Source organism: Artemia sp. Qi Xiang Cuo, chromosome 9 (assembly GCF_049724085.1).
Source record: "Artemia sp. Qi Xiang Cuo chromosome 9, ASM4972408v1, whole genome shotgun sequence".
Classification (NCBI taxonomy): domain Eukaryota; kingdom Metazoa; phylum Arthropoda; class Branchiopoda; order Anostraca; family Artemiidae; genus Artemia; species Artemia sp. Qi Xiang Cuo.
This window is the reverse complement of record NC_142802.1, coordinates 72,943,256-72,955,750: the sequence shown is the minus strand read 5'-3', so window position 1 is coordinate 72,955,750 and position 12,495 is coordinate 72,943,256. Positions and strand designations below refer to the sequence as shown.

At 37.0% G+C, this 12,495-nt stretch overlaps 1 protein-coding gene across 3 annotated transcripts in view; it reads left to right on the top strand.

Moving 5' to 3' along the window:
* The window catches only part of Sema2a (Semaphorin 2a), a 508,917-nt gene that overhangs the window by 212,836 nt on the left and 283,586 nt on the right, over positions 1-12,495 (top strand). The window contains exons 1-2 of one of the 3 annotated variants that reach the window (XM_089094859.1): positions 2,333-2,364; positions 10,346-10,711. The exons of the other annotated variants lie outside the window; for them this stretch is intronic. Of the exons in view, the coding sequence (XP_088950985.1) occupies positions 10,522-10,711 (190 nt within the window). The 5' untranslated portion in view covers positions 2,333-2,364; positions 10,346-10,521. Of the gene's footprint in view, positions 1-2,332; positions 2,365-10,345; positions 10,712-12,495 lie in introns of those variants that run through there. 3 annotated transcript variants of the gene reach the window in all.

Here is a 12,495-nt window from a genome sequence, read left to right as displayed (position 1 = left end):
CTTCCCCCCCCCCCCCGACCCCCTGGATCCGCCAGTGAGGTGCAGTTGTCTTTTGGAATGAACAGATTGTTAATGTTTGAGTTTTTACCAACGAAAATCAGTGTCAAATTCAAACAATTAATTTTGTTTATTCATTATACGGTTCAACGTGACAACATTGAGGCAAATATTATACTGCCCTACTAGTTCAAAACTTTGAAATCCAAAAAGAGTAATCTTAGCAAATCACTGCTTTAGCAAAATTTTGAGGGGGGCAAGACGACTTCTCAAAATCTAGGGTGGCACTTGTGTTGTGTTTTTCTTCCCCCAGAAAGGTGCATCTAATGAAAAAGTTAAAAAAAAGTGTTTCAAAAATCCGTGGGGTGCCCCTGCCTCCCCCCCCCCAATCGGTACCTCTGTTTTTAGTTATGAACAAATCTAAGATAAGTCGAGGAAAATAAGTTTTTATTTGATATCCTTAATACTTTAAGATTATGCACGCCTGTTACAATTAGTGCACAATCCTTTGGCTTATAATGTTGAAGCATAATCTTGTTTTTTTGTCTCTCAATCTCCATGTAAAATATATGCAAAATAGTAGTAATCGCAGTTATGCATGGTGATTAAGTCAGTTTACATTTGCCGTATCAGTTTGATACAAGAAAAACCTACTATGGCGAAAAGTTGCTTTGAGTATACTGTTGTAATTACGCGAGTTTTGACTGCTTTTTACTAGGGTTGAGTTGGGTGGACGTAATGGGTCCTGCACGTCTATGCAAGAGTTGGTTTGGGATGGCGGTCATATCCGAAACAAGATGCTAGGTAATGAAAAGTACAGGGAGTCCATAAATGAATCTGAAATATTGGGGGATGGGTTGAAACCCCTGCTCTCCGTGCACGTCATTACACATCGATAAAAGTGACAGTTTGAAAGACTTTCCTTAGTAGCCAAACTAATGCACTTCCTGCTAGTGTTAACGCAGGCTTATACCATTTTGGTTGAAAGTTCTATAAAAAATAATCGTCAAAATTTCAAAACACACTTTTCGATTTTTAACAAATCTTAAAGAATTCAGATTTAGGATGTGTCACTCACCTACTTTTCAGTTGCCGTGGTTGATTCGGTCGCAAGTTTTCATTTTAACTACACAAATATCGTAAAATGCCATAAAGGTCATTGTCCTTTGGAGGGGGAAGGGTTAAGATACGTACTTCATAATACTGCCCCTTGGCACTGGTGTCAATTAGGGGACATGTGTCTCCTAGATTTTTTTTTTACCCCACGCAGATTTTGAATAAAACTTTTCGCCTTTTTCGTTGAAAAATGCCTTTTTTGGTATTTTTATTGAAAAATAACAAATCTGCTCCCCCTAGATTTTGAAAATACACTCCCTCTAATTTTTTGTGAATTGACGCCACTGTCCAAGGCCGTATCCAGGGGGGGGGGTTACCCGGTTTGAACCCCCCCCCCCCGAAATTTTTGACCGACTCGAAAATAAGTCGAAAATTAGTAAAACCTAGGTAAAAATCAGTAAAATTAGTCGAAAACTGAGTCAAAAATTAGTAACCCCCCCCCTTAACAAAAATCCTGGATACGGCCCTGCCACTGACCCTGGGAATTATTGAAGCTCTGGGTTTATTTCTTTGAGTTACATTCACCTAACTTCACTGATTTTTAAGTTAGACAATAGCCCCTCTTTTAGAATTTTACACGCATTTGGCTCCGAAAACCTTTAACAAAAATGGTACTTGTTTAGAATCCGGGCAACACACGAGAATTGCATTGCATCGACATCTCAAAGATGAAATATGAAAAACGGGTTTTCGCTGCCTAGTGAGGTATTGCTCACTCCGTTACAAAGATCTAAACTTTAGTTTTTTGGGGTTGAAGGGCCAAAAAAGGTACCTAGATTAGGTCGATTAGGCTAGCTTACTTATTTAATATATGCTAAGCTTTACCCCCACCCTCTAAATTGCAAATATGTAGCCCAAATTTGTTCCTAACTATTATATTTTTATCCTATTTTGTTTTATTTCATTAGCATTAACGAAACTTTACGTCTCGCGTGTTGCCCGGATTCTAAACAAGTACCGCACAAATTTCTTAGCTAAACTTTCGGACAAATTGCGGTGAGGTGCATCGTTGCCCAGAAATTTTCTCAGGAAAATCAAAGGGAAAATACTTAATAAACTCAGGTCAAACGATTATGACTGATTAACAAATAAAAGGGCATTGATTCTACTGATCTGCTTGTCATGCTGATATTATGCGCGATCATATCAGCGCCGCGTCGCTCCTCAAGCCATTTCTCCTCTTTGAACAAACTACAACTGTTTAGTATTGTTTCTTCCTGTGAAACCAAACTATGATTTAGGGTGGATATTGTACGTTGGATATTGAAAATTATTCAGTTCGCTATCATAAATATGGGAAATTGTGTGAATTCACCTTAGGATGCAAATACATTCCGTCAATTGGTCTAAGTTGTTATTAATGACTGGAAATTTAACTTAAAAAGTTCTTGTGATACGTGAATAAAGCTTATGACCCTTGGAAAATGTTTAGAGTCCAAGCATTGGGAGAGCGGGGACTAAGAAAAAAATTATATATAATAAAATTGTGCGTATTATTATATATAGATTGGGCAATACAAAACGTAAAAAGGGGAAACCAAATAGTATATTTCTTATATTGCTGTCATGTCCCTCTGTTATATACCTATCAGATACATATTTTTACCAGAAGTGTAATTTGTTATGGGGCAGGGGGGCCAACTGCCCCCAGACCCTAGTCTGCCTACCCCCAGCTGCAATTTAGTATCTTCAAAATCTTGTCAAAACTAAGGTAGCCCTGCATAATTCAAGTATCCACAGAAACGAATCAGTTTTCTTTCGTATACCTTAGCCCTTATAGTACATTATGGCTCATTTTCACTGTAATCTTCACTTGACTTAGGAAAATTGGCTCCAACCTGCCCTACACCCCCACCCCCCTCCACAGGATTTTGACGGAATTATACCACTGGTTATTTCTTCTACCTCTCTTGGTGTATAGCTTTTGGAATTGCACGGGTATGTTTGATGGAGTTTCTTTTTAATTGGGGGGGGGAGTTTTTTAAATAATACGAAAAAAAGGTTAATTATGCGAAAAATATAAGAAAGTTCGGTACGGGTGTATTATACGGGCATCGCTATGTACTGTATCAAAGAAACCAGTCACTAAACCCGTCAAACTGCTATTTCATTCGCAGACAACGGGTGATTTTCTAGACAAGTTGATGGCAGAGCGTGGTTTCTCAACATTTAAAAGATTGTTTTTTGGGGTTAAGAAGGGAAAAAGGTACCTAGGTTAGGTTACGTATTTAGGTAATTTCCCATTATATGGGCATTTACAAGGGAACTAGTCACGAAAAACCCGTTTTTGACGGATTAATTTAAGAGACGGCTTCAGAGTAATGCAACCCATAGCGTGGTTTTCATTGCGTATACGATATTTAAACTGCTTTTTTTAGGGTTTAGGGGGGGGAAGGTACCTAGGTTAGGTTACGTATTTAATATATGCAACGCTTTACCCTTCCCCCTCACCACCCTAATGTGCAAATATATAGCCCAAATTTGTAGCATTAACCGAACTTGACTTTTTAGAAATGCACATATAATGGGGAAGGTTTTTGACGGGTTAATTCAAGACGCTGCTGTACAGTAATGCAATGCTTAGCATGGTTTTGAATGCGTATACGATATTTAAACTGTTGTTTTTTGGGGTTTAGGGAGAGAAAAGGGTAGGCTACATATGTTAGGTTACGTATTTAATATATGCAATGCTTTACCCCCCCCCCCTAATGTGCAAATATATAGACCAAATTTGTTTATAAACTTTTATATATTAATCCTATTTTATTTCATTAGCATTAACTAAAATTGACTTTTTAGAAATGCCCATGTAATGGGAAAGTACCCCTTTAGTTTATATAATATAATTCGGGATATATATTTGCACATTAGGAGATGGGATAAATTATTTGGACAGCACACCTAACATAACCCCCACCCCCTAATGTACAAATATATACGCCAAATTATACAAGTCCCATGCAGTTTGGCACCCATCATTTGTCTTTGTGGCTATGCAACCGATTTTCTTATATCTAACCTAAGCGTAATTCTTGAGTGTGTCGTTTAATTAACAAGTACCCTATTTATTTCTAAAAGTAGATGAAATCTTGTCTCGTGCATCATTTATAAAAACGGAGGTTATATCCAGATATCCAGATCCAACCGCTTTAAATAGGTGAATACGATAAGTTGATCCTAAGGCGTTACTAAATAGATATCCCTAATTAGCCAATACAAAACCGGCATCATAAATCAAAATTGGCGATAAGACGACTAAGAAGACCAGGTGTTCTTAATAACAGAAGGTAAGCTGATAAACAGGAAATGATTCGGGTCTGGACAACTTAGTAAAGCTTCTTTTCTCTTCCGTAAATTCCATTTTTTGAAAGTGTATCGAAGATTTCTGGGTACTCCTATGCTAAACCTACTCTTTTATATACTGCTAGTTTGGTTAATGCTAATGAAATAAAATAGGATGAATATATAATAGTTTAGAAACAAATTTGGGCTATATATTTGCACATTAGGAGGGGGGGCAAATTATACCATATATTAAATACGTAATCTAACCTAACCAAGGTACCTTTCCCCCCATAAACCCCAAAAAACAACAGTTTAAATATACTGTAGTTCCTACAGTGAGAAATACCTTGTTTATACCCACAAGGCAGCGTAAACCTGTTTTCATCTGGCGTTTCGGTCTATTTCGTGACTAGTTTCCATTGCAATATATAAAAGAGTAGGTTTAACATAGGAGCACCGATTTTTGTTCCGGATAGGGGGGGGGGGGTTACACAAAAAAAAACTCATCAAAAATTTGTTTATATGCCTTTTAGTTACGTTTTTACGAGTCAGACCAAAAATTTGGTTGGGGGGCTCAAACCCTGTAGCCCCTGTATTTAACCTTGTTATATCCTTAAATACTCTTAAAATATGCTAAATGACTGATTCTCACGCAATCGATTCCTTAATATTTGGTCAAATTCATACAACAAACCAAAAAAGGAACGGAAAAGATATTTACACACCCCTCTATATTGTGGCCTCTTATTTCTGCTGAAATGATCTAATTAACACTTCCAGCACTTCTAAAAATTGAAAACTTCGTTTAATTATCAATACTTGACAAATAATGGAATAACAACTTCGGGCTGAATCGTACTATTTTCCGAATAGGGTAGCGTGATTTTTATCAGTCCTGTTGAACACCAATTTTATTCGCATTCCGAGATGGTCTCGCTTTGGTCTGGAATGGGGTCGTGTCCAGTATGCGATAATTTACACTAAAAGCATGAGTTTCCCACGATTCACCTATAAGGGATTTTTGTTATTATTATTACAGAAAAATATAATGCGCAAAATAACATGCACTGAAGTTTTGCGAAATTATCTGCAGGGGGAGGTCAGACGTTCTAGCGTCGATTGGACTGAGATCCTTCACTAGTTTTCTTTACTAAGATAATCAGATGGGGGGGTCAACAAGTAGGTGTACTCTATGGAAAGCACAAAAACGATGATTTGTCTGGACAGTTTAGTGAAGCTACTTCTGCAAAAGCTCTCCTTTTTATAAAGATATTCCAGAAAATCTTTGATTTCTGGATGGGTCTAATCAAAATGTTTTTTTTTCTTTTCTGTCCGATTAAGAATTATACAAAACTGAAGTCCTGCAATCTAGATAACTACCTTCATAATTACATTTGACTGAAATTGGTTGCTGAAATAGGATTGAAAAAAGAAGAAGAAAAAATGAATTTAAAATCAAGAAATGAGAATACATATTCTTTGATGATGCTTTTTCTTTTGTCTAATGTAGGCCTAACTGCGACAGCTTATTGAACGGGAAACTATTTGATAAAAATCCAGACTGGACCATTACCTAGATTGGTTCTGGATATTATAAAATTTCAGACTCGGGATAGGAATTGAATCTGAATTCAGGCTGTTCTGAAATTCAGAATGTAGGAAAATCTGGAAATTGTTAAATAAATAACAATTTTATGTCGAAACCTGGTCTAAAATACGCGCCTATTGATAAAATACAACTGTATTCGGATGGAAACACCTTTTTTTTCCGCAAATAATTTTTTGTACCTCTCTTTCGTTTTAAAAACCTTTTCGGTGAAGAAAGGAACGTTACTCCCGTACAATCCAGAACATACACTCGAGACGTTTGCTTAATTTAACATCTGAAATAACCGGTTTCATAGCGACAAAGACTAAAGGGTGAAATAATACATTGGACTTGTATAATTTGGGTTATATATATATTTGCACATGAGGAGGAGTGGGGGTAAGGTTAGGTTACTTTACCCCTCCCCCTAATGTGCAAATATATAGCTCAAATTATATTATTTTATAAACTAAGGTATTATATTTTCATCATGTTTTGTATATTTCATTATGATTAACTTAACATCGCTTCTCGAGTGTGTTCTGGATTGTACGGAAGTACCAAAGAAACAACTAGAGGAATATGAAGACAAAAAACACAAAACAAGTGGTAATCTAAACACCGAATTCTAGATCAAAAGCTGACGTAAAATCACCACATCTGTTTAGCCCTGTTTTGCTCTGTTATGATTCATTTGTTGATTAGCGATACTTTCCCATCACAAATTTCCTTAGGTCAGCCCTGTTGCAGCTGGGATCGAACCCTAGACCACGCATCTCCAGGCAAAGATAAATTCAATGGCCTTTAGTTTATGTTCTTCTGTCGTTTTAAAAATTTATTGGGTAAAATCCAAATAAAAGATAGCAGCAGTGTGAGAATACAAATATACAATGAAGAAATTTATTTTCGTTTGCAAACTTTGGGCGAGGGATCTCGAGGTGTTTGTTTAAGCAACAAACTTCGACGATTTTTAGTCAACTTGGTGAATTTGTGAATCAAAACAAGCCAGTTGTTCTTGTTTTGTAGATTAATGCAAACACATTGGTAGGCTATATCTGTGGTGGGGATTAGACGGTCCTCTCAATGATATAGGAAAATATTCTTTAGCTTACTAGCGAGACCGGCCTTCCATATGATATTCACGACTAGCAGAAATCTGCCAGAATAACTATGCTTGTGGATAATATTTCTGTCTCAGGCACATACACAGGATTTTTTTTGTGGAGGGATCATATACAAGTTATTTGATAATTTGAATAAGAAGTAACTAAATTAGGGAAAATTTAGGATTCTGGAGGTATATCCGGGCTCCGCCCCCCCCCCCCCGTATACAACCCTGCTCTTGCTGGTGGTCTTTTGCGCCAAATTGAGATTATTGCACAAAAACAAAATAACTTTGAGTATGGTCAAGTGATGGAAGTGTTTGTTAGTGCCACGTCTGGAGGCTTCAATTTGTGACGATTTTTATTAGTAGTAGTAGTAATTTTCACAGATATATGAAACTCGGCAAAAATATAGGCTTGATAAGTATAGAAAATAAGCAGGCTAATTTTAAATAGTTGGACCTGAATTAATAAAATAAAATTAATTTTTCGAAATACTGCATTAACAAATATGTTTAATTTTATTTTATTGTTTAAGAAACCTGCTTCAATCATCTTTTTTATTTGAAACTGCTTTAATTTCTAGAAAATAACAAATAGTTTAACTTCTCCTTTTAGACATTCCGCGATAAAAACCAAATTCAGGACAGTTCTCAGTTTTTTCTCATGTCTTATTCTATCATATTTCTGTCTTCAGCTGAGCGTAAAGATAAAATTCTTCACAAGATCTAGGCATTTTAGCTATTTTGCACGTAAAGGTTCCCTCAAACCTTGTCATTTCCTTGATTGAGAAAAAGGAAATCTAACTGTCACCGAGGGAAATCTCGTTTCCCCATCGTTGAAAAAAGGGATTCCTATTACAAGACGGCTTGTCCCACGAAATTGCACTTTTCGTTTTTACCTGGATACTATGTTTTAGTTTAACACACAACTGAAGTTTTAATCCAGGCATTTGGATATATAGCCAAAATTTAGTTAGGGGATATCAGCGAGTTTGGAATGGGCATCTTACTGCGCAAGAAAGCTCTTCAAGGGACAGAGTTGAATAAGGGTTGCTTACGAAACACATATTCATATTTTTTTTATCTGCATATTGAGTCTGAGAATATTGTCGATGCATGGAAAAAGTATTTTGTTCGGCCTAAATGTCGTTTCTTTTTCTTCAGGAGAACTTAATTCAGATATTAGAAAGGTTCCGCTCCCCTTTCTGCAGTATTATATGTACGGGCTTACACATGTTTGGTCCTTAGGAAGGGGCTACCACGATTTTTTTAGGGGGAGGGGGCTACTGAACCGAGAAAAAGATGAAGCTTCGGTGGAAAAACGTGACGACTAATGGAAAGCACCTTGATAGGAGACATGAAAATCCATATCTAAACGTAAGAGTTGCCAATCAAATATTATTAGCGATTGCAGTGTTGGTTGTCAGTGATGAGCGGTCGTCTAGTAAGCTTAAATTAATATTAATGTAGTTCAGATTGATTAGGGGCTAGGAGTGACTAAATTATTTAGTGTTAATGAGCATAGAATGGGAAGAATCAGGAGCAATCAATTAGTACGAGCTGATTAATAATGTTTAGAGGTTAAAGCAAAAAAAAAACAACTAAGATTTAGATAAATGGAAAATTTTGTTAAGATTTGGCCTGAAATTTGTTGGGAGACTGGAGGGGGAGCACCAGTTAAAATTTTGCAATCAATTAGGACGAACTGATTAATATTGTTCAGAGGTTAAAAAAAAAAAAAACTAAGATTTAAATAAATGGAAAATTTTGTTAGTAAATGCAAATTTTTGTTAAGATTTGGCCTGAAATTTGTTGGGAGACTGGGGGGGGGAGCACCAGTTAAAATTTTGCGACAGACGCAAGAGAGGCCGAAACCGTCACTGGCTCAGAGCCTTACTAGCCTAATAATGAATAAACCTTAAGTGTATACATCAGCTGCTAGCAGTACCGTCTACTTTGTCTCCTGGTATCATTCATGGGGCATGGAGTTTTGACAGCTTAGCTAATCAAACGTTATGACTGAGGTCTTTATCGTTCTTGACAAGTTTCAATTTCTTACCTGTCCCTGTCACTCCCTATCACGCTCTTGCGCTGATGTATTAATTTGTCTAACGTCAAATTGTCTAGTTTGGGTTACTCTGTCGGCTATCCTTTGTATTATTAATGAGCTGAACATTATACGCCTTTATTTTGTGGGATTAGTCATCTCGCTGATTTCCAACATCGTTTATGATATTGTACTTTGTCTTCCATTTTGAAATTGTTAAAGATGTGGGGGGGGGGCTGTTATTTATCTAAAAGAAACAACACGAATCTGGGCTGTTAACTATCTTTAATGTTTATTATTGGGTTGTATTCACAGACTTGTGAAGATACACTAACTTTGTAGTTTACTAGGTTGCATGCCTAAGATGGGTGTTATTTTTATCTCTGCGACCCTTTTGTATAGTTCCATGGGCGCCCGTATGGGGGGGGCAGAGGGGATCTCCATCCTCCCCCCCTGGCTTAAGTATGCTGCCTTATATTTCATATTTTGTGTTTTGAGATTTCTATTACACAACATTGGAAGTGCTGATTAGATCAGGTAGGCCCCCCTAAAATTCAGCTTACGGGCGCCCATGTATAGTTCCATTATTAGACCTTGAAAAACTATTGTTGGTTTGGGGGAATAGACAGATTGCTTTGATGAAATAGCTCCTTCCCTATGACTGTCCCAAGAGGGGGCACTTGTTTGAAAAAAGGCAAATCGTATGGAAATTGCAAGAAACTAGAAAAAAATATGGAGTTTTTTGGGGAGGCATGGAGCCGAAGTCCTTGGTGTTGCATTGAATGGGATTATACCTAAGAGGGCCGTATCCAGAATTGTTGTTGTTGTTTTTTCGGGGGGGGAGGGGGTACAAAAGAATACTAAAAAAACATCAGGAATATATTTTTATGCATTTATATTACGTTTTACGAGTCGGAGAAACATCTAGGGGAGTTCAAATCCCATAACCCCTCCCCTGAATGCGGCATTGGCACTTAGAAATGCTTTTGAGCTCTGTCGGGGTGTTTTTTTTTACGCGAAGGTTGTTTCTGGAAATATAAAGAAATCTACTATTCAGGTGATTTTTAGGAAATAAAGGTAAATTATGCCTAAATCTTTTATCAATCTTTTTGTTCATTGGTAAATTGCTGCCAAATTATTTTCACTCACACTTCAAATCCCCCAAAATTTATGATAGCGAACGTATGCCTATTTGTTTTTTGTTTAGTTTGCAGTGAAGTGTTTTGAAAAAAAAGGAGTATTTGGAGATCTATTGTCTGTTCAATATCTTGTGTTCGGAAATTCGTGATCAAGAATAGCCTCTTAGAAGTCGAGTGTTCCTTATCATTTGCAACAGCTCTCGTGTTGCTCTGCTTTCAATTATAAAAAAAAATGTTAATATAAATGGAGCTGTATTTCAACAGAATGGCAATTAGAACAATTTTGTTTTTGTTTGGATTTGTTGTTTTTGCGGTGGATACAGTTTCTCCATTAGCGGAAGATGAACTTGATTGGGAGAAAGCAGAAGTCTCTAATAATTATGAAGCTTATCATGAACCTACATGTTGTAGCCATAGAATAAGGCACTATAAAGGTATGTATTTTTCAATTTAGTTTTTTTGCAAGAGGCCAGTCAAGTCATCCTAAAAGACATAGGAGGAGGATTGAAGGGTGGGTCTGCCTCATCGGACAATTGAGTAAGTAAATTAAAATTATCACATGATTGTGGCCTTTCATTTCCCTTTAAAATGTTCAACTAATTACTTTCGCTGAAGTGAATCTATTTGCGATACTTTTTGGGTACGAAAATCCCTAATGATTTTTTTTTCACCCGCATCCACCCCTTTTAAAATATGCATATTGTGTGTGGACCCTCTGCTTTAAAATCCCAAGGACGGTGACAGCGAAATCCAATTTTTTGAATTTGTTACGTGGAAACTTACCCAACTATATATATATCTTTAAAAGAAAAAAAATAATGGGGAATTCAGTTCTTAATGATAGAGATCCCATATGTAATTTTGAAAGTGGCGGACGTCGAGCTTGGTGAAAGTTTTCCTATGAAGGTGTAGTTGTCTTAGGGAATCAAGCGTTGTCAAATTTAACTTATCAGTTTTTTATTTATTTTCACGGTCCTATTTGGCAACACTGACAAGTATGTACGTGCGCAATATATTTTCGGGGGGGGGGGGCAGGGATATTCCTCTGTGTACATCTCTACTGACACAAAATAGTATTACCCTAAAACTTCATAGCTTTGAAACAACCAAAAGAAAAATCATTTAAAATCGCGGAATAAGATACGCTTTGGCATAATGTCATTACGGAATCAAACTCCGGGTTATTCCACCCATATTTTTATTTGCAGTTTTTTCTCTGGCTTGATAAGGTTGGGGTATTAGCCAATCTTATCCGAGTGGTTAGCCCGCTAGACTTGGGTTCTTTTTCCCTGAGGACAGGGGCTCGAATCCTGGTTTTGCTGGTTATTCGGTTTGGAACGGGGGTCATCGGCCTGATCCTGTACGTTTAGCCAGAATCGACCCAGCTCTAAATGGGTACCTGGGGAAGGTAAACAGGAAGAGTGTGCGAAAGCACAGGATGGCTGGCCCCCAAGCCCCCATTGAACCTTCTTGCTGAAAGGCCATGAAATCAAGATCAGCACCGCCAGTAGGGACGTTAAAGTCTAATGCTGTATTCATTACATCTAATGCTGTATTCATAATTCACCATTCAGGTAGTAAATCAGACATTGATCACGTTGTTTGTTCTGCAGCTCTTGTCTGCTCGCCAGTTACGGTTCATTTTGACGAGAATGATCTTGATCACCTTCCGCTGTCTTTTTGTGTATCAAAGTCTGTTGTTTGTTCTGGGAGTATGTATAAGAGTCGTGGTGTACGTTCTAAATGATTTTATAAGCCTGATTGTAATGATGCGAATTTTTCTGTTTATCTTATAACATTGGCTTCACTTCTAAGTACGATTCATGTTCCTTATCAGCTTTTGCAGTGTATTCAGAATTTTATTTTTGCTAAATATGAAATAGACCGATATTATCATTCTATCCTCTCTGCTATGAAAGAAGCTGAAAAAATTTCTGTCCCAGTAAAGCTAATCCGAAAGAATACTCAAAAGCCTCTTTGGTCACTTGACCCTAACCTTAAGGCCTGTAAAAATAAAGCTAAATTTTGGCTAAAAATTTGGACAGATTGTGGTCGGCCTAGGTCCGGTAATATTTTGCTTATTAAACAGAAAAGTATATTAGAATTTAAGAAGTTTCTAAAAGTGTCCGATACCGAGGGCTTCTTTTTCCATCTTTACCTAAAAATTGGAGGAAAGTAATTAATTCAAGCAAAACAGATGATTTTGATGTAAGTAGTA